Source organism: Merops nubicus, unplaced genomic scaffold (genome assembly GCF_000691845.1).
Source record: "Merops nubicus isolate BGI_N331 unplaced genomic scaffold, ASM69184v1 scaffold9289, whole genome shotgun sequence".
Taxonomy (NCBI): domain Eukaryota; kingdom Metazoa; phylum Chordata; class Aves; order Coraciiformes; family Meropidae; genus Merops; species Merops nubicus.
This window is the reverse complement of record NW_008630316.1, coordinates 72,324-95,413: the sequence shown is the minus strand read 5'-3', so window position 1 is coordinate 95,413 and position 23,090 is coordinate 72,324. Positions and strand designations below refer to the sequence as shown.

At 41.1% G+C, this 23,090-nt stretch overlaps 1 protein-coding gene across 1 annotated transcript in view; it reads left to right on the top strand.

Annotated features, from left to right (window-relative positions):
• GPC5 (glypican 5) overlaps positions 1-22,202 on the top strand; it is a gene marked incomplete at both ends in the record, with an annotated part of 39,773 nt that extends 17,571 nt beyond the window's left edge. Inside the window, 2 exons of the mRNA XM_008947258.1 lie at positions 15,268-15,398; positions 22,077-22,202. Of these exons, the coding sequence (XP_008945506.1) occupies positions 15,268-15,398; positions 22,077-22,202 (257 nt within the window). The remainder of the gene's footprint in view (positions 1-15,267; positions 15,399-22,076) is intronic.
• Positions 22,203-23,090: the final 888 nt, after the last annotated feature.

The following is a 23,090-nucleotide window of genomic DNA, read 5'->3' as shown; positions in this document are numbered from 1 at the left end:
CTTGTAAGGATCTCTCTTGTAAGGATACAGAGAATAGATTAGTCTCATATGTGACTGGTTTTTACATATTTTAAGATTCTGAGTTTATCTTCTTTTCTTCATTTGACTGATGCTGGTTTCTTCAGCCTTTTATTTGTTAAATCCTTTAGATTTTGGACCTATTTAATTGTTTTCTTTTAGACTGTTTTCAGCTGCTCAGTTGTTTCCTCAAGTACCTTGATACTTGGCAGAGCTGGGCCTTGTGGCAAACATTTTGAGGCCCTTCAACTAGATGGAGTGTCTAAGAGAGAAGGAGTGGTGCAAGGAAGAATACTTCATGGGTCAGGAAAGAGTAAATCTGAAACGTGGCAATCGCATCAATCCCAGCTCATCCTCCTGTAGCCAGCTTGGGTGAAGACACTGGGATTTTGAGGAGGCAGGCGGCTGCTGGAGCTGGAGCATTCACTCCTGGGGATTATGAGCGAATAAAGCTCCGTTGCTTCTCTTTTCCTGTATTAGGTGCCGTGCCTGTCAGGGACAGCTTTATGCATAATTTGGGTATGTGAAAACCTTGGAAATTCTGCCTTGCAGCAAACAACAAAAGCTTATCTTTGTCCTGGGAGGTGTATCAATAGTGTGGCATGTGGACTGGGCTGAGGTTTGGCTTGGTGTTTTTCTAGCATGTGTAAAGATATTACATGGATATATATATATTTTTTTAAATCTACATTTAATTACATTTCAGATTTAGGAGTAGCTTGTTAAAAATGCTCATCTTCTGGTGTTTAGGTAGAGCTAATGTTGTCTTATTTTGGCAGTGGTTATGAGCCTTTGCTTTTTAGGCTACTGAAAACATCTGTTGTTTTGCTCTGAAGAGTTTTCTGATATATGCAGATACCACAAGGAGATGGAAACAAAGTAAGAAAGAATTTTACAGGAGTGAATTTTTTAGGACTTTTTTTAGGGCCTGTGATATTTCTTTTTTAAGACCTCCAGGTTTTAGAGCTAAGTGAATATGAGACAAAGAACTGGTTTTAGACATGCACCATGAAATGAATTGCTTACTATTTTGCTGTCATCCTACCAAGTATAACGGGAGCTATGCTTACGTATTGTCTATAGATTTTTGATATCTACAAAAACATCACAGGTATGAAAGCTTTTCCAATTCAGAGTGCTGCAGAACGTGCCATGTTTTGTGTCCCTCCAGAATTTCCAATGAATCTTGTAGAATTGAGAGTAGGAGATCAGATTCCCAAGTAAATGTTTTTTTTCAGAGTTTATTTGGTTAGGGCATTTCCACTGTGCTGTGGAATACTTTGGCTTGATGATTTAATCACAAGTGGAAGTGTAATCTATACATTTCATTCAGTTTGCCCTCTGACTTGCCATGATGGGATAATTTTTTTTGTATTTATCAGCAAACTGAGTAGTTTCTTCTCCTGTGCCTTTCTCCTGTGTTGTTCCCTTGTTTCTCAAGCAGTCTAAATACTTATCTTTTTTTTAAATGGAAAAAATATTTTTCATACAGGAAAATTCCAATTATGACTTAATCTTGGCTTGTTCTTAAAATTAGCTCTTTGGAAAATTAATTAGCAATCATTCTTTTTTCCACTTTTTTTTCCCTTTTGATTAGGTTTTGACTGGCTATCTCTTAGCCCCCATTGCACATAGAATTGCAGCTACCAGAGTGAATAAATTTATTTGGTGGTGTAATCCTTCACCGATGGAAATAGCAGTGGTTCTGGGTTGTTAGACAAATGCTATAAAATTAGATTGGCTTAACTGAATGCCAACAGTAGCTACTGTACTTTGCTTCATACTGGAGTTGAATATATAGGATGCCAGTGAAGTTTTAAAATCAAAAAGAAAACAGTCAAAAGCAGCACATGTTCAGATGAAGAATTTGGTCATGCATGTTTTCCAGCAGCTGTTTTTATTTTAGGTTTAATTTAAAATACATTCAGCTTAATTCCACGTTCAAAATCATCAAAGTCTACCAAAAATCTTCAGATTTTGTTTCACAGAGATCATTATCAAGTTCTGAGCAATTGTATGTTTATTACTTTCATATTTTGCATTTCTGGGGTTTCATATACTACCCAAGGGCACGGTCTAACTCAAAGAATAACAGGAATCGGCATGCTTTTCATTTACCCTTTTTCGTTATGACAGGCATACTACATTAAGACCTGTTTTAGAAACAAGCCAGTTTTACTTCTTAACCTCCCATGTGTTTTATTAGGTTGCTGAGGTTTTAAATTTTTTGTTAAAAATCACTATGAAAAGAAGAGATTTTGGTCCCAATTCCCATTCACGCTATGGCCTTTCTTCAGGCTGGAGTGGTACGTATACATTTTCCCAGTGGGCGATCAAAGCAGCAGGAAGGCCACAGGAGAAGTGAGAGAAGCTATTCGTGCCTACTTTTTCCTGAAATATGGTCGTAACCTGTGGGCCGCTGTCCTCTTCTGGTGATTTAGGCTTCAGGAGTCACTTCAACAGCTAGAACTCAGGAAGGTATATCCTCATTCCCTGTCTGATTATGGTAGCAAGTTTTGTCGTGTCAGTTATCTATTGGAAAAAAAGCTGGACTTAACACTTTCTACTTAAATAATAAAAAATAGCAGTCTGCTGTTTTCGTGTTCTGTTTACTGCTGGTGATTGCTGATGTTGATTCAATGATCTGTGACTGAAGGACTTTGAGTGAGCTGGTTGCTGTAGTCTAGTTTTTATTCTATTTCTCCTGTATGCATATTGAATAGTGATATAACATTTATGGGACGCTCAAGATGTTGTCAATATATTTTAATAGTCAGTCCAACATTGGCTCAAAATCAGGCCAAGCTAGACCCCAGATAGATTGCTGAGCTGACATCAATTAAATTATTGGTGGTGTGAAATTCTGCACAGATTTCAGAGTAGAAAGGAGCAGTGCAGAAGGCAACAAGGAAATAAATGTTGTAATTGTAAGACACAGGAAATAAATACTTGTGTTTCATATTTTACTTGCTATTACTTGTTTCCAAGAGATTACAAAAATTTACAAGTAAGCTGCTAGCCTATATCTAGTCTTGTTGCCTTGCAAGAATCTGAAATTGAAGATGAATCTAACTATGTTAGATTTGGTGTGGTAACAAAATGATTTCAGATGTGTTTATATTTCCTAGCTTTGGTTTGTTTTCTGCAGCTAGGTGGTGGCTCTTATCCTCACTGGTCTGCCAAGTGCTCGCTTCCAGAACTTGCTTCTGAATGAGACTGTAGGTTCTATCCCACTAGTTGCTGAAAATTGAGCTTTTGGATGATTTATTTGCTAAATCTGAGTGGACGTACACCAGAATTCGCAAGATCGAAATCTTGCTGGATGCTTTTTATGTCAATATTACAATGATCCTACTTATGTAAGGAGGTCAGAGAGAGCAAGCTGAGCTATGGGCATCGAGGTAGGAGAAAGGAATAGCTGTGCTCTCCTAGTTTGTGTTAAGCCTCTGCAAATTGCTGCTCAGTTGGATTTGCCACTGAAGATGCTGCAAGGAAAACTGCATCACATTAGGGCTTCCCAAAAGCTTCAGTTCACAGGCAGGTTAGTTAGGAAAGGGGTGCTGCTGTTACAGTGGGAGTTGAGGGTTGTGGGAGGGATGTGGTCTGCTGAGGCACGAACAGGGGTGGAGCCTCATGGCACGGGTGGGGCTGGTGGAACAGGGCTGCTGCTCCACGGGTGTCCCTGAGCCCCGCACCCTGCTAGGGAGGGCAGGTCCCTTTGCAGCCCAGAACTCGTGGCACCTGCAGCAGCAGGGTTTGTCGGTGCAGGAAGGGGCAGCAGCCTGCTGTGTGGGGGTGAGATGCAGGCGCTGCGTGGTGGGAGCATCAGGGCATGGCAGCTGAGCGGGTCCCACCACCTCACACATCTGCCCATGGCACCCGAGCCTGGCGCCATCAGACTGAGGGTGCCAGTTCTGCAGCTCAGGCTGCAGGGCAGGGAACAGAGACTGGGATTCAAGCTAAGTGACTTAAACAGTAAATTATTTTTTTCCTTTTCCTTTGTTTAACAGAATTGTGGGCCTGCTTTTTGAGGTCAGTGTCTCTTGGCACATGCATAGAAAGGACCAGTGGCTTAATTTAACTTCGGTTTGAGCCACTGATGCTTTCTTGTGGCTGCAGAAAAAAAAGGGAAATTAAACTCTTCTCTAGCATGCTGAAGGAAGTAACAAAATGCATGTTATTAATGAAAAACTCAGGGACATGTTTTGAAAAGCAGACGAGCACAGACCCTATAGCTCAAATCAACTGCTTCCAGTGCCTATTTTAGGCAAGTAAAACAATTACTGAATGAAACAAGTTTGTGTATTCAGGGCAGTTTAATTAGAGCCTTAAACAATGCGTTGGTTTGCATTGATGATTGCCAAGTCCTGTTGCTATGCTGGGCTGCTGGGTGGTCTTGGCCATTAATGGGGTGCAGGCAGCCTTGGATCCACGGGGCTGTTCGTGAGACCATGCTCTCTTGAGGTTTGTAGCACGTTTCTGCACACCCACAAGGGTTAAGTAGGCAAGTATCTAATTGTGCAGGCACTTTGCCAGAGGTTTGAACTCAGACTGTGATTTCATTGTCAGAGAGCTAAACTGGTTGTCAGGTGTTGGTCAGATCCAAGGCTGTCCTATGAGTTTTTCTCAGATTTGTTAATCTCTCTGCCTTTAGCCTCCTTGTCTGAAAAATGGGGATAAAATGAAAAGAGTTAGTGCCTACTGTGGGGTGAGGTCTGTAAGGTGGGAGTGTTGCAGTGCTGGTAGCTGCTACTCCAGACTGTAGCTAGGAGTGTGCAGAGTACTTCTGGGAGCAGGAAGGTCTTACTGAGCATGTAACTGTCCTGTGGTTGCTATGCTGTACTGTTGGTTTGCAGCGAGGTAGGTGGGTTTTCGTGGGGAGCTTTTACTCTGCCTTTTGACAGTGTGGTTGTTTTCTTTTTTGTTATTTGTGAGCTATCCGAATTTAACTGAGTTATTTTCTCTTCCAAAAATAAAACTTCTTTTTTCTTTTGAAGTTCTTGGAGAGTGTATTTCATGGTAGCAATTTGATTAGCAATTGATAGCAGTTCCCATCAGTCTTGGTGCTTCTCGTGCCTCCAGTTTTTGTCTGGTGTTTCGGCATTGTTCAGTGGCTTAAGCACTCGGTGTCCTATAAAGAAGGGAAGCCCCGTGTGCCTTTAGAGGTAGAGAACAAAAGCACTGAATTTTAATCTTGTCCTGTTGCCTCAACAGAGGTGAGATAAGTGTATAGTAAGGTACTTGGATGCTGGAGGAACTGTAGAGGTTTGTAGACATGTACCTGCTGTTTTCTCCTGCTTTGGGTGTTTGCTTGGTTTGGGTCCCTTCCTGAGATTCTTTTTTTTGTTGTTGTTGTGATTAAGGATCTGCATGTCCAGCAGGGACATCCAGATTTTTATTTCCTTACTCTGAAGTATCATTTGTGTAGGAGGAGGGTGTTGTTTTCCACTAAATGACTTACCAGAGGTTATAAAGGAAATGAGGTGAATTTTCAGAATCACAGATGGTTGAAGTTGGGAGAGACCTTGAGACATCACATAGTCCAACTCCTCCTGCTCAGAGAGGGTCAGAAGTGGGCACAGCATTCTGGGTGTGGCCTTGCCAGTGCTGAATAGAACGGAAGATCACCACTTGTTGCAGTATAGTCCAGGATACCATTAGCCTTTGCCCCTAGGGCACGTTGATGGCTCATCTGAAATTTCCTTATACCCAATCCTGTGCTCTTTTGGGACATCTTTTTATGCACATTTAGTTTCTCTGTTGAGAATCTGTATCTTCTGTCCACTTTCTGCACGTGTTCCATGGGCTTTAAAGCTCTGTACCTGCCCACTGTGCTGCCTTTTATGTGGTGTGATACACAACAGGCAGCTTCACTGCGTGGTGCTAAAGCATGATTGATTGTCGGCAGCATTGCTCACACTGCTCCGGCGTGCTGTCAGAGCTGGCAGCTCACGGCCAGTCAGTTATTGGCAAAAGGTGATTAGTTTCTGTTAAATGGACACAGTCACAGCTTATTGAAGTGTAACTTGCTGTTGACTACACCTGATATCCCTGCTTGAGTTTGTCAATCCTTCAGTGAGACTTAAGATTGTAAAAGGAGAATTATTTAGGATTATGATGTGTTTTTACAAGTCAAAATGTTAAATTTTCACTACCCTCCAGCTCAAAAATGTCCTGTTTGCCTTCACATTTTCTAGGATTATTTCTATGAGACTTTGTAGAAAGTCTGGGAAACTCTGAACAAAAAGAAAAGCTGTTTTTTGTTTGCTGTTGTTGCAGAACTTAATCAGAAATGGCTCAGACAAGTATGTGAATAGGTCTCTAGAATTATCAGTGCGCCGTCAGTGAGGAAATCGTTTCTAGTCTAAGAAATAATGGCAAGACTTTTTGGCTAGATATGAGTGGATCCTTCTGTTGCTTTTGTTTTAACAAAGCATGGATCAGAAAGGAAGTTTGGAATGAGAAAGGCCTGACAACCATAAATAAAGAGTCACGGTCTTGGAGCTCTTATAGGCATTGTTATTCCTTGTTTTCAGCTCTGTTTTCATACTGTTCCTCTCCCCTAACACCAAACTGCTGTAGTGGTGCCATTCAGCACCCTGAGCATGCTCAAAGTTAATTTTGCATAGAGCAGGCAGTTTAAAGTGGTGCTTTCTTGGGACTCTGTTTCCTTTATTTACCAACTGGCCCTTGACTCTTAAGTCAACAACAGGTTGTATATACTAGTAAATAAATTGTCCTTAATGTATTTTGCAAACACCAAATCACTGTAAGTCATGGAGTAAGCAAAAATGAATCTTGTTCTGTGTTACTGTTCATTGCCTTCTTCTGGATGGACTGTGTAATGCAGCCACATGAGGACTACTAAGAACCAATTCTGTTTTGTGTTCTGTGAAAACTGGAAACAAAACACTTCAGTTGAAAGCTGTGTTTAGAAGGAATATCCCCAAAAGCCTGCTAGGGTGTTTGCTTTGGTTGTCTGGGCTTGTGCCCAAATACCAGAGTGGTGATACCCACCTATGAAGGTGTGTTGAACACGAAAATGAAGCTGAATGGCATGCTCAGGGAATTATGTGGCTGAGTTATCCGTTGACCAGATCTCGCTCAGCTTCCTAGTAATTCATTACAAATTTTTACTTGTTGATGTGTGAAGAATGTGTTTGCAGTCAACTTGGCCTGTTACTCTAAGTCATTCCAGCAATTCTGTTGTAATTGTTATTGTACTAGCTTTGTATGAGGAACATGAGATTCCAGCTGGGTCAGACATGGTCTGTTCTGCCCAGTCAGCTTCAGCAGTGCTGGAAGGAGATGCTGCCTGGGGAGAAACATCCCCACTTTCAGAGGCCTCCTCTTCATGCCACCTCTAGCCTGGTCTGCTCAAAGTGGGCCTTATGAGGTCAGCTGAGCCCTGGGGGGGCAGTTTGCGATGGTGGTGGTACCACTTCTGCTAGGGCTGCTGTCTCCAGTGACAGCTGCAGCAGTTTGGGGCTCAGTCTGTGCAACACTTGCGTAGTAGGGGAGCCCTAAAAGGACAGAAGTGTCTTCTTCCTTTCTGTAGCTCTATCTATATGTTTGTGTGTTTGTGAGATGTGTGATCTTCCTCTGCTACTTTTTGTACTTGGTTATTGAACCTTTGAAGAACAAACTATGAAGGGCTTTACTTAGTTTTATTTTAAGCTTGCAGTGATAAAAGAAATTCCAGTAATATTTTGATAATTGCTTTCATTTGAGAATGGGAATAAATAACAAACATGTAACATACAACACCATTTTGGTATACTGTAATTTGAAAAGTGATAAAAAGGAAATTTGAATAAAATCTTTTCATTAATTTTATTCTTAGGTTGTCTTTAAAGTTACCTCATTTTTCTGAGAGCTTTCAAAGTGACTCCCTTGGATTGATTCCAAATGGAATTTTCCTTCCATACTAGATTATTGTAATGAATGATAAAATTGAGCTTAACCTTTCTAGGCTGTCAATATCTAAGGACAAATGTCACAACTAACAAAGGCCAGGAAAGATTAGTCCTGAGTCTTGGGGGAATTGTGGGGCAGGAGGGGAGCTGTCATTAACAGGAGCTGTTTGTATTTTCTTTTGGCTTTATAAATTGTTACCGCTTCTCTTTTCCCCGTGGTAAATATATGTAGAATCTGAACAAAAATGCTTTAAAAAAAATCATAACAAAATAGACAAACTTATTAACTTGTGTGTGCTTAGAAAATTTTACTCATGGAGATAAACTGTGTGTAGTTTGATATCCAAACCAGTGTATACAACTTTAAAAGCCAGTGAGAACAGAAAGCATATCATTGTACATTTATGGTGAAAATTTGTCAGATATAAGCTGTGTAGTATTCTTACAATATCTGATATTGTATAAGGTGTTTCCTTATTTTGTGTTTTTTCCAGAAATCCCCAACCGCTATCCCTGTGAACCAAACCTGTACATCCATGTTCAGATGCAGGCTTCATGGCATACCCAGGTGCTTGGCTTAGTACAGGTTATCTAACTGCTCCCTCCCAATGATCTTGTACAATAAGGCCTCAAATTCTCACTACTCATCTGCATTTTTGATTCGGGGGCAGGCCCTGTGGAGTTTGATTTGTTTGCGTGGCTGCTGCAGAATTTGACTGCTGGGTGCCTGGTGTCGATGCCTGAAGGGATCTCTGCTGCCACAGGCAGAACCTGCAGGAGACAACACTGGCCACTCACACAAGCACAGAACCTCCCAGCACAGCACTTACTGTTCTCTTTTCAAGAGCAATTTCAGGGCTGTTTTCAGAATATTACTGCTACTTCACTTCTCCTGAACACTCGTCTTTCTCCATATATTTAGTAGACTGGAAATTTGACCTTCTCAGTCAAAAAGGAGGAAGGATGGATTGTGAAATGGAAATAGAATTCTTGTGAACAGAACCTTCAAGTAACACTATTGGTAAGGGCATCCAGGAGAGCTTCTTGACCTTGTAATTACCTGGGTTGGACACTTAGAAATACATAAGGGGAAGTTGATTGCAGCTGTGTCAATTATTCTCATGTAGCTCCTACACTCCTGAAACCTGCTCCTTTTTCACTTGAAGCTTGTGCGAGCTGGCATCCTGTGCAATATTGAAAATCCCTGTGACAAACTAATTCTGCTTCTCCCTGTGAACCCCTCTTTCTGTGTGTACCTGTCAAATGACAATAAGTTTGGGATGGGGCGCTCTGGACTCTGTACATGCTACTACTGCTCCAGCTCCCTAGTTGTTTGAACCTACCATGCATTTAGGGAGGTCCTCTGGGATCTTTTTGGCTAGTGCTCTTTAAAGTAGAGGCAATAAACAGCCGTTTCCTTAAGGAAGATGTTCCAATTTATGAACTTCTCTAAGGCTATGTGTTCTCCAGTCCAAACACCCAGGAAGCACTTCAGCTTTGCCATTTGCTTCTGCTTCTTCTGTACTGGCATGGCAGCTTCATTCCTCTTCTGGGCAAATGTTGCTCTAGCAACTCTGTTATATGGCTGAAATATGGTCTCTGGTTTCCTTTAATCCTTCCTTGACCTTCAGACGTCTGCCTGAAGTTTATAGCCCACATTTTTAGCCAGGGAATTTGTTAGAGCTTTCTGGATTTACCGATTTCGAGTTCTACCTCTTTTAGACTCTAAATAACCCTTACACATTTTTTTCCTGTTTTGTATGGGGGATATGGTCCTCAGGAGGAAAAACATGAGGGTTTTAAACTAAAACCTGTGGTCAATCAACTCTGCAAGCTGACATCCAAATTTGTTTTAGTTATTTCCAAACCTGAGACAGGAGGCACTTTCAGCAACAACACCTGTGACAGACCTTCTCTCATAGTTGGGGGGAATCAAGGAGATATTCTCAGAGTTGAGTTGTTGAAGAGCCTCATCTCTGTGCTCTTGTACACAGGCAGAGTTTCGCTGGCTTTGGGTGCTGGATGGTGGCCCACCAAAGCACGTATGGTCTTCAAAATAGAAGGGGTTAAGGTGGGGGACTGAAAATCATTTCAGCATCAGTTAAACCATGTCAGTTGTGTTAAATAGTGACCATTGCTTCTGTGTTCTTGCTAAGACAAGGCTCCTTTTCTGTTATTTTGATTGTTTTCAGGGAGATGTAAGTTATGCCAAAGAGCGACAGGATCCTAGATGTTTCATAAAAATATCAGGTTGATCTGTATCTCAGTCTCTTTGTACGTGTCCATCGTTCTCCAGAACATGCCAGTAGTAGATTGTTGCTCCCTCAGGATGTGAGCTTTTTCTTTTACAGGGCTGTTCTTTCTGGCACATTTGTATGTTGATTCCAAAACAACCTACAAACATTACTGCAATCCATATCACTTGATTAAAGCCAGGTATTTCCAGAGGCAGCAGGAGACATGCAGAGCATCACTTCTTACAGATTTAAATTCTGTGGCTGAATTCTTTGACATCTAAGTGTCAGCTCTGGCAGAGGGCTTTTCTGTCCCGGTGGAGTTCATAGTGCTGCTCTCCTTGGAGCAATCTCTAGTACCTAGTAATGTTCAACTTCTCTAACTGCCAGTCTTTAGGATATTTGTAGGAAATTAATCTACATTAAACTATCTAGTTCAAACTATGAAGATGAGAGAGGGAGGAGAATGCTCGCCTCTCAAGTGAAATGCAACATATTCCTGTAGGAAAATGAACTAATAATTCCATAGTTTATCTGTTGCTGAACTTTGATACCAGCAAAATGCTTCTTTTGTAATAGGTAACATACGCTGTAAAAGAGGATGTCTAGAAGGCTACAAAGTCAAAAGTTATTTGCTCCCTTCTAATGATCTTTCTTATTCTGTCTTCACTGAGCGCAAGATCTTGTTCAGTAAGCCATAGCCAGTGACAGTGGGCAGAAAGCCCTGGCTTACGTTTTGTCAGATCTGCTCCCACTCATCTTTTGAGCACAGAAAATGAGCATTTTGCAACCATACTACAGTAATAGGTGACTGGATCTCATGGTGAACATGCACGTCTGAACACTCAAACCTGATTTCCCTGTAATTCTCTATTTCTTATTGCCTTCACTTCAGTTTGCAGCTTTAATCAGCAAACTCCACTTTGACTGGGAATGTGTCCGTGGGACGTGTGTTCCTGCACAGCCATCAGGGATCAGGGCTGAGGGGTGCAGTTGGTCACAGGGGTTCACCCAGATGCTGGGTTTTTGTGGAGCTGAACTGGGTTACAGGAGGTGAGGGGGTGGAAGTCTGCTGGAAGATGTGTCAGTATTTTAATAACTCAAAACCCAGTCACTAGAAGAATCTTGTTTTTTAAAATACTAAGCTTCTTGTTGCAGAATCAAAGAAAACAGCTGTTCTGGACTAGTGGAAGGCTTTCCTGCTTTAGAGATATAAGATTCTTTTGGTATCCAGAAGGGCATGACATTTTTCCCTTGTTTGATTATATTAGGTGTATTAAATACAACCTCAGTGTTTAAGGTTGTTCAAGCTGCAAGAGTTCAAAAGATTCTGGATGAGATTTTTTCAATTTATTTTGTTAAGCCTCTGCAATAATTGTAAATGGTCATTCTTTTAAAGAACAAATAGTAAGAGGTCAGATGGTCTGTATAGATGTGACTTAGTGTTTCGTTACAAAGGAACGTTCACAGGAGAACAAATGTAGTTGTGGTTGTTCGAAAGATAAGATACTGAAGAAGAATCCTTGGTGTATAAGTCAAAAAGCTTTAACCAAAAAAAATATGTAGAATGTGAAGCATTATTGATAATTCAGAAGGTAACAAGATATGAGAAACGCTGGTTTCAGCTATAGGTGTTCCCTGTTAGAAGGCAGATTTGATTAATATCATCAGCGATACAAGAGGAAGGACCTTAGTTTTGTTATAGGTAAACAGGGATGATCTGCTATCTAATTTAAGATTGACAGGCTTATTGGTACGTTTAAAAACCAAAGCAATAAATTAGCTTAGTCATTCTTTATGCTTATTCCTGATTATCTGAGTACTAAAAATTGACTTAAGAAAAAGAGCAATCTATTTTCTGTTTTTACCAATTTTTATTAAATTTTATCAAAGAAGTCACCAGTTCTGTGCAGTTAATGTTCTGCAGTTCTCTTGCTTTTCGTACTATTTGATATTTTTTCTTACCGTGTCATATTCTAATATCCAATGTTGGTAGAGTAATGTTAGCTTCTGTTTAAAAATAAATAAAATCACTTACTCTACACTTCCAGTTTAAGAGATAACTTGGTAGCAGTAAGTCACACATACGAGGAAATAGATTTTTAAAATTCCAGTTACCATTTTTAGTAGCACTGTTTGGGTGGTGAGACTTGATTCCTGAGCTCTGCATTGAACCAACAGTGCAGTTGCCTGGTGCCCTTAGGGTGGAAAGGAGACTCTCCCTGTTCCTTACTGTTGTTCACAGGTAATTTTTAGTAGTGGATTCCAGGTGTTGCAGTTCCAGAAAACACTTTACTAAAAAAAAATCTTTTTTTTTTTTTTTTTTTTTTTTTTTTTTTTTTTTTTTTTTTTTTGTTAATGGCATGCTTTGTACATTTTAGTTTACATGGCATTAACTCATGTTTCATAAATGCCCTAGCTGGAATTTTAAGATGGTTTTCTGGACATGTGTGTTCTCATTCATGCCAAGTCAACTCTGACTGCCAAAATTGGTTAGTAAAATTCAACCTTTTCTCTTATTTCATTTTGCAGGAAAATGCACATTTCAGGAAGAGGTCAAAATTAGTCCACAGGGAAAAAAAATAATTAAAAATCTGGTTTTTAACTCATTCAAAATGTGAAACAAATATGAAAACAAGGATAGCTGAGGAGTCGTGGGAGATGATCTCTTGAGAGGGAGTTTGGTCTTTGCAGACAGAAGTGTGAGGCACACCCATACTCACAGGCATAAGTTTTCAGACCACGAGTACACACCTCGGAGCACTGGTGGGGTGAAATCCTCTGTTCTTGCTGCCTAGAAGAGGCCGGGAGTGAAGGAACTCTGGTGCTGCATGTTAATGTTAAAGAAAGTTCATACTGGAAGGGGTGAGAAGAAAAGGGGGTTCATGAGCACTGGTGCCTCTGCACCAGATCCCATCAGTTTTAGTTCCCTTGAGTGTCAGATGCTGTTTGACAGGGACTGCCTCACACTAGATGTTTTTTATTCATTTATTTTCCAGTAATGAGAAGAAAGGCACTAAAAAGCGTGAATGTGATTTGCCTGTCATTTCATGAATTACTTTATTTTGAATAGGGTAGAACTGGTTAAAATTTTGCACTGAGAAGTAGTTTTTCCTTAAAGTACTGTGGCTTTGTTTGATATGCAGGGAACTGTTTTTACTGGTTAAAAAGAAAACCCCAAAGTTAAGGTTTGGCACAAAAAATACTGAAACCTCTGCAATTTAAAGAGTCATTTTATTTCTATGGTAAGAAAATAAAAATCAAACCAAAGTGAGTATTTTCATTTGGATGCTTAAACTATTGATTCGCAACAGAAATGATGACTCTAAATCTTTCTGAAACCTCTCACTGGATAAACAAAACCCTTGGATTTCTTCATTGCTTAGGGACGAGAGAACCACGCTGGTTTTCCAAGACATTCTGTTGCCAGTTGTTAAAACTGTCTTAAATCCTCAGTGACTAGATTTGAGGTGTATGGGATTGGAAGACGTGAACTTTTATGACATGTCATCCAGGACGGATTTTGCAGAAACCTGTGCTGGGAATTTGGTCTGTGTGTTGTAGGAGACCTGGGAAACCTGGGGCACAGGAGAGGGAGCATCCTGTGCAGGAATGTGGTCCGGCTGTGTAACACCCTCTGCCCAGGTCCAAACGGCTCAGAAGGCATTTTTGGTTTCTATTTTCAATTGCTTAGAGTGTTTGTTTTGTTTTGTTTTCAGAAGTTGGGAAGGGACTGAAATAGATGATTTTATTTCACAAAGTTGTGTTTTAAAACAATGCTGTGCCAGTCCCTGGTGAGACCAGAACTACAAACAGCGTGTGGTGTTAAGGGAGGCAGCTGGGTCCTGCTCTCCCTGCTGGAGATGTCAGGGCTAATCCAGGGTGTTCTCATGCCATTGCTACAGTTTCAGGTTCTTCACAGCAGACTTTACCAGACCAGGCTGCAGCTCATACAGCTGAAGCTGATGCTGGAGGGCCTATTTTTCCAGAGGAAAATGCCTTAACTTTCCATAGCAGTAGTTTTCCTGGAGGAAATGGGCTGAGGTAGAGAAAATTGTCCTGTGCTTGTTCTGATGTATACGAAAGCAGTGCAGAGGGGCAGAGAAAATGACTAGAAGCCATCTGTGGTCTGAAATATTCAACAGACAGGCAGCTGAGACTCATTAAGAGTTTCAAAGATGCAGTAAAATGCACAGACCAGCAAGACCCCATCTCACCCTGGTTCTAATGGAAACCTGAAGAAGGACCAACAGATGCGGTGCTGCGAGGGAGGACGGATTCCGTGCCTTTAAAGCCTCTGTAGGACCATGACCACAGCAGGATTTCCCTGGTCTTCCTTTCATATTTGCTTGAGGACTTCAGTGTAGGTGAAAACATCACAGATTACTTATTTGTGGATTAGAAAGGGAAGAGGTTTGTCTTGCTATTGTCACTTCAGGCTGTTAAAGCAAATAAACGTGTCAGGATGCAGGAGCAGTGTCAGGTCCACAGCACACAGGAGAGGCATGACCTCGCTTTCTCCCAGCCTGTCATACAATCCCCTGGAGAGGCTTCAGGAAGGGCGTGGAGGGCAAATGGCTGAGCAGTGTTACTGTTCCAAACCCAGGTTCCAAGGCACTGATGATTCCCAGAGCTGGAAATTCTCTTTTCACTCTCTTTTACCCAAGAAAAGACTTTATTTACAGTCATTTGTTGATGCTGACTTATTTTGCACTTTTCCTTGTCTTAAGGGAACATTGTCCAGTTAAAAATGGGAAGACTTGAGTATTCTGATTACAAGCCCTTTCAAATAACAGATTCTGCTCTCCATATACAGGGCAGATATTCCACAGAAATTTGTGTATCTTCAAACTGGGTTATGTTTCTAATAAAAAGTTTGTTTGGGGAACACTTCTGTCGGTCCCTATTTCAGCCTGTTTCCAGGTGTGCTGTAGTCCATGGGGACAAGTTTCCAGGTCCTATAAAGAAGAATCCTGTCTCTTGCCCTGACACCTTCCTTTGCAGTAAACGCTGACCAGAAAGAACAAGCAGCCCTTTGGGCAATTGTAAATCCCTTTTTCCACTCAAACCCCATTTTCCTTTCCCCTCCTTTCATACAGGTTGATAAAGTGTGTGGACAGCCCAAAAAACAAGAAGGGAACCTGTCGTCAGACAACATCGTGGCAGTGAAGGAAGTGACTGAAACCCAGACGTTCGCCCTGGCTCATGCTAGCCTGAACAATAAAAGGAGGTAACCTTAACCAACAGTGACTTTGAAACATACTCTCACAATCTGTGTTAGTGGTTCTGTTACCTTGTCTGTGTGCTCTCCAAGCACTGCCATCATGATATTTACATGGGTGTCTTTGTGCTATTATGTTGTATATCTCTGCAACCAAAGCTTTTTTACAGGCCAAATTTGATGTCATAACTTAGCACCAGGGTCGTCATTATTTCCAGAAACTTTCAGTGAAAATGATGAAAGCTCTTCCTCCACAAAGTCTGAAAAATTTCCACAGCTGAGTCTAAACTATTTAAAACGCAACTGCCCGAGTCTTCATGGATCTGAGCTTACTCAGGAGCAGAGGTAGTAAGGGGGGTAAAAAGGAAAGGTTCATAGCTCTGACAAAGTCAATGAGTCCCTCCTTTCTCAGGGCTGGGGAGCAGTAAGAAGATCCCTTGCAATCTCCTTGACTCGTTACAGAACAGAGCAAGACCCAGAGCATTTATGTTCAGGCTTGTTGTGTCCATCTTGGCTTCTCTTCTTCAGCTGCATGCCACCTGAGACACCAGACAGCTGAATTACTGCCACTGGCCCTGCCATGAACATCCCCGCTCCCAGATCACTGCGTTTTTCTTTCCCTCATTTACCTCCTGGGTTGGTTTTCTGTAAATTTTAAGTGAGGAGAGAAGGGTGTCTTTGCAATCCCACTCATGATACAGGAGCAGACATCAAACTGACTGACCATAAAATCACACTGATGTATTTCTGGCTAACGTGCTGTTCCCTGTAACACCAGGATTAATCTGGAACAAGCTCAGCAAAGGGAGTGGAATTTTGCTGGGCTCAGTCCTCTCTCTGAGAGCAGTGTCCAGCCTGCCCAGGGTGTCCACATCTGTCTCTGCGCTGGATAGCTGGATGACAGGCAGCGACAGTAACATTTCCATAGCCTGGATTCTTCACCTTGAAGATGAGATTTTTATTCATTTCTATCTTAAATCTCATCTAAGCTTGCATGAATGAAACAAACAGTGCTTTAAAAGATGGAAGTAAGAGCAACGAGCTAAGTTTTTTGAGTGATAGAGATATTTTTATCCCTTTGTAATTTAAAACAAAACCACAACAGTTAGTGCTAGTGCTTGGAGCTAATCAATTTTAACCATGTAAATCAGAGAAAAGAGCATTAAGGAAGTTAAATTAATAAATTCAGCAGTAATCATCCAAAGAACTGTTGTAGTACAATTAATGAAATATGCTTTTGAAAACACAGAGCCCCTAGGCCACCTTCTGTAGAACTCATTGACTTCACTAGGACTTCAATGCTGGCAACCAAAAAGGCAGAATTACAAATCAGGTAACCTTTACAAAACAGGTAACCTTTCAAACAGATGCATATTCATGTCTTTAAAGGCACAACAGCCATTCTTTCTCACCTGAGGATCAGCTCCTTCCCTTTCCCAACCATCTAGAATTATTTGGTTGTTGACTTTTTAAAACATAAGACCTGTAGATGGAAAAGAAAATCTACTCAAACCAATATACTGTAAATTAGGCAGTTTCCCAAAATTGGTCTGCACACTGAAAATTAATTTATCAAAAAATAATCTAAACTAAGGCCATCCTTGCATAATTAGCATAACCCATTATTGAATTTGTTACAGTGTTGATAGGTATTGTGGAGAGCCTATACATCAAAAATGAATGATGGAGCCGTGCCATAATGAGTAAGAAGTGGAGACTATTTCTGGATTTTCCAGAACTGCCTCTAAAGCCCGTGGCACGGGGCTGATGCTGTGCTTCCTGGGGGCGATGGTGAGACAGTGAACGGAGAGAGCTGCACAGTGATTGGCCACATCCCTGTGGTGTTAATCATCTATCATTTAATCACACGGGATAGCAATAAAAAGCAATTTTAGATAATACAATTTTATAATGGATGGGTGAAATCATTCCTGCAGTGGGTTGTGTAAAATGTGCTTGGAGTGACAGATAGCTGGGGACACAATCTAGACAGGGTATCTGGATTGTGGAGTAATTATGTGGAGCTTCTTGGCACCATTCCTGCCAGCCATGTAAAAACTGAAGAGCGATATTGTCAGCTGTCTGTCAGCTGAGGTGCAGGGCCACAGGGAGCTGGCTGGACTGGGTCTGTCGCTCTGTGTAGCAGATGTCCCTCCATATGATCCTTAATTCAAGGGAAGGGTTTAGAACATGACACCTGCCTTTTAGAATAAGGAAAGAAAAAGAGAAGGAATGTGCCAGCACTCCCTAGGTGAACAGAAGAGCTGTGGCTCATTGCCTTAATGTGCCAGAATATTCCCGAGCTCAAAGAAAAGAATGTGAACAGTCTGGTTAGCACATCTGTAGGAGAAACCACAATAAAGTGGCCTCTTACCTCTTCTGTAACACTTGCTTTGAGATGCCCTCAAAAACCTAGAGCCAAACAGCTTATACCTACATATATACATTTGTTTGCAAGGCCAGTAACAAGATCAAGCTCCTTTTTCAAAGAGTTTGAGAACTGCCAGTTTCAGCTGTTCAGCAGAGCCAAGGCTGCTTGTGCAGTGGAAAGTGGGACTATTTGGTTGATGTCTCTTTGCCTGCCTGGTCTTTCTTCTGGGCATGTGGTTTTCTGAGCCTGGCTGGAGGCACTCCTTATCACCCTCTGCTCTTCTGCACAGCGTGGTCCTGCGTGGGCTCTGACTGCATGTGGATCCCCTTCCATGCAGCTGAGCCCTTTTCTGCTACTCTGACTCTCCTGGGCTCCTGGGAGATTTCCCATCTTTACTTTCTGCTGCATTCCATTCCTGCATAATTTTTGTTACGCAATACCAAGTGTTGGGGACAATAGTGTAAGAAGTTAAAACTTGAATAAACCTTCTACAGCCTTGTAGGAAAACTTTTCCTCTGATGAAGCTGAAAAGTATAGATTTTATTAGTAATTTGATTTTTTTTTTTTTTTTTTTTTGCATTACCCAGTCGAATACAGGGATGAACTGAAAGTGGCAGGATTGCTGCTGCAGTCATTTTTTAATATGGAGGTTACTGTAACGTGTAGTAGAGATGACAAGAAAATGGAAACCATATGATGGTCGGGGGAATGTACATGGCATGTACAGAATCAGTGAATTGGAATGTTACTGCTGAGTTCAGCACAAAGTGCTGTTCTGGTCAGGGTCTGGGCTCTAGCAAAGTTGAATACCTGCCTTTTAGAGGTATTTTTGTAATACTTATTTAAGCGTCCCTTTTGTAATATTTCAAACCACTAAACACAGACTGGTTACAGATCTGTATATAAAAATATGTTATGTTTAACAAAGATCTATAACGTGATTCTCGGTCCCTAATTGGAGGAGGCAGGCTTTGAAAGGATATTTTGTTGGGATTTCATTGTTATTCTGTGGACTTAGGGATCTTTTATACATCTTAAAATAAACAACTTGGAGTTTTTTGAGGAATGTTTGAAGTCAATGGCATCTATTTTATTTAAAATTAACTATCTATTGAGTCAGGCATCCCAGGATATCATTAAAATTTGAGTATTAAACCGCTAGTGCAAAACAGATTATTAATGCCAGATGCCAAATCGCTTACTGTGGAAACAAATCAAACATTTCTGAATGCCTGGCTAAGGCAGAAGTTTCAGCAGGTCCAGATTTTCTCTGTCACAAATTCTCATTTTCTTTTTTGACTGCTTGTGTTGGGATCACAGCTTCAGGGATGACAGGTGAGACTCACCTATCGACCAGCCCAGGTCCTCTCCTGCAGCCAGCACTGCTGTTAGCTCCCAGAGGGCACAGTGGCCAAGCCACCGTCCTCTGGTTGCCCTCAGAGCTGCTGGAGGTGGTGCTCGCTCTCTCCAGTGAGAGTTCTTCGAGTTGGCAAGGATCCTTGACCCTGTGTGCAGGCCTGTGTTACCTCAGCTCTTACCATTGCTTTATACATAAGAGTATAAGGGTATAAGGAAGAGCAGAATGGGGTATCAAGTTATGCAAGTGGAAATCATGATGTTAATGTTAAATGTAATGTTTAATGTTAATTAAGGAACTTTGGGATATTAGGTCCACAAAACGCATTTCAACGATTAACTACCAGAGTAATTTCCACACATTCTCCTCCAGTATAACCTTAGAGTCCATCTCTCCTGTTTTGCAAAGCCAGGGTTTTGGTTTTTTTTCAGTGATGCAATCTGAACAGAACTGAACAGCAAAAAATATCAACATCATTCACATTATTTATTAAAAGACAGCAAATTGCTTATTGTACCAGAAAATGAATGCTGCTCCTTTGTGTCCCTCTTCCCATGGTGCTTGTTCTAAACCGTTTGCCATTGTTTTCTTGTGTAGCCTGATATATTTACAGTTCTTCCATGTGGTATCAGTTATAGTTAATTTAAGCACCGCTGAATTTATTTTCAGCTTTTTGCTCTGTGTGCTGTTTGTAATTGCAATCTTATTTGAAAATGATTGGGAGAAACAGTCTCAGTTGTACCTTTTTTTTTCAGTATTGCATTGACATTTTTAATTGCATCTATACTGTGGAAAAATCTCATGACAATTTTCCTCCTTATTTGTTTTCTTATATTATCCTGTGCATGTGCTTGATGAACTTTCTTTCAATTAATTTTTACTTTTCTCTTTTGTTTCTCATTTCTTTTCCTCATTTGCCTGAATTCCTGCTTGTCCCCTCCTCCCCAACCTCTCCTGATTGATGCTTATTCTCCCCGGCCTATTCCAGTTCTCTGCCTCTGAAAGCTTCAAAGAGTGACAAATCAAGAAGTTTGAAAAAAATCTCTCGGTAAGAATGAAAACAAGGTGGCATTTTTGTCTCTCCACTTAGCTCCATCTCTCCATTGTAAGCTGCTGTTTCAGCTGTAATCTAGGAATCGGCACACTTCTATACTCTGGGGCACTGAGGAACTCAGCCATTTTCACATAACGTGCTTAGTTTTCTGCTGATGAAAAGTCAGTGTTTTCACTTGTTAAAATTAAGAGTTGGACACAGATTTTTCTGGCTTTGCTAAGATGCTACTTTGAAATGCCAGAGCCCCACTCTGCTGAAAATGCAAAGGTGTTTAAGCCTCTTGGGATGAGCTTAGTAAGACAAGCTGTAGACTCCTAAAAGGACACACTTTTCTTCATTGAAAGAAAACTCCAATTTACAGCCCTAATATCTGTAGCATCTGTGTCACCTTTCAGAACTGATACTCTGGCTGTTCTGTCAGGTAGGTGGCTTTCTGTCTGGGCCTGACTTTGCTGTATAAATACTTAGAGCTCATATTTGTTAAGTTAGTAGTCAAGAGGTAGAAATACTGATTCCCTCATTGTAAGCCCCAAAATTTGCTTTTTTCCTTTGCTTAAAATGACAGCTCTCCTGCATTGTTGGGGTAAGTCAGTTCCTTAGGACCATGTGATGACTGGTTTATCGTATTTGTCAGGATTTCATCACACATAAGGTAAAAGGGATGATTTAGCATTTTAGAGAAAGCATGGAGACATCTGTGGGGAGATTTGACCACTGCCTAAACCTTCTAGGGGTGGATACCTAGCAATGGACTTCGGCGTTTTCAGAGCACCCATTGCTCCCCAAAGAACAATAAATCCTGACTGGTTTTGTGCCCAGCTCCATCCACCTGTGTCCCCAGGCACTGCTTCAGAGCTGTGTCCCCTCACAGCCTGCCAGGCAGAAACACCATAAACCAGAACAACCCTTCGGCCTCCACAACAGGCCTGTGGAGGGACTTCTGAGACAAGCAGACAGCTTGAGACAACCAGGAGAGCTCTAGCTCACCTTTTGTGTCCTGCATCTTGTTTTCAGTATCTTTAACTTCTTATACCAAATGGGAGCTTCTAAAGCTGTGGAGACAGGGTAATTTCTCATTCTGAAATTCTCTCAATTATGTGTTGAATTAACACTTGTTTTGTTACAGATCATTATTACGGCTGCCTCAGCCACTTACGTGTGTTACAGTCATAATCAGATTATAAAAGAGGCAGCAGGTTGCCCACAAGGCATTTTTCCCTGTGCACAGGATCAGAACTGAGCTGTTTGTACTGGCCAGGAGTTTTGGTTCTTCACTAAAGCAGCAGGCACAGCCTCCTCTTAACAGGGGAGGTGCCAGACACAATGAGAGAGAAATTTCTAACAGGAATGTGACATGGATACTGGTGATGGGGAGAAACTGGCTCCACCACATCTCCTTGAGATGACTTTCTGCACTGTTATTGCATGTGTAGGGTACTTAGAGCAAATTGCAGGGTTTGTGATGGGTTGTAAACTTTAGGAAGCCTTTTCCACCCAGAGATTGTTGACAATGTTCTTAATCTCATACATGTGCAGGAAAGGGAGAAATATTAAATTACAGTGACAGACAAAAAGCACACTATTTTAATGATGCTTTCTAATTATTTTTTTTAATCCACTTATACAGAGATTGTAGGTGTAGGCTTTTTTCAAATTTTGTGTGAGTGCATTAAGGTAATTGTTAAAACCACCCTTTGTATGTCATTATGTGTATTAACACTGGACTAAGTGAGACTGGGTGTTACGTAGGAGTAGAAATACACCAGAAATAGAAATTAATCAACTTGGATGACTTAATCTCTGCAAGGGTTCTAAACTCCTAACCTTGTGGTGGGTTGAGCTGACAGGGGCCTTCAACCCTGAGTGCACTGTTGTGTTGTTAAATGTGTTCTTCTTACGTTACAGAGAGTTCATCAATTACATGAAGCGATCCCGAACCTTTTATGCCTCTATAGCAGAAAGGCTTTGTGATGGAGACCTGGTGATGAGAGACAGCTCAACCTGCTGGAACGGAGAGGATGTTGTAGAAAGGTAAAGTTACAAGTAAGCATTTCCCCTAATGGTGAAAAAGGTAACTTCATGTCCTTCAGAAGGTTCTGAGATACTGTCATCGTTGTTTCTCCTTCATAGTGAACTTGGTGCTTGATTGAGCAAGGGTTTTGCTAAAGTAAAAGGTTGTCAATGCTGGGTGTCAGGTATGTGTGCTAAATATAGTGGAAAATTTTCTTGCAGGGCTACTTTGTAGAGTCCACCTCTTTTACTAGACACAGACAGCTCTTGGTCTGTAGAGAGATCTTACCCTTGAAAGCTCAGTTAGCAAGCAGGATGGAGGTGCCTTCCTGCTTCCCCACCAGAGCATGTCCTGCAGGAGTTCTTATGGAGTAACAACTAATAAATGCACTGTTCCATTCTGGTAGAGCAGCTGGAAGCTCTGTAGGGTGAAAAGATCTTTCTAGTTTGTCAGCAAATTTTTTCCCCTTTTGTATTTTATCAGTCTTTCACACCACCTTTCAGAATCCACACTGGAAAATATACTTGCACTTTCCACGAGCTAGACTTCTTGCTGTCATTTCTCTTACTCTGAGTAACGTGACACAACATTGCCTGGAGGAAAAAAAAAAGGTGTTCAGAATACAACTGTATGTGCTACTATCACTGTCAGAGTATACATCAAGTTTTGTAATGTGAGCTGGTTGGAAGTGTGCCAGGGAATGTTTTCCAAAAATGTCTTTTTGTTGAAACAGAGACATTCCATGGGATTGTGTCAGCTTTCATGAGGCTTCCTTTTGAAGTGCATTTTGTGATCTGTAGCAGTTTTGAAAGATAAAGTTCTAACATTCTGTTTTCCTGCTTTAAAACGATTTTCCTGGTTGAAAATTGTTTTGCAGAAACGTAGGGAATAATACCAATGTGGAACAG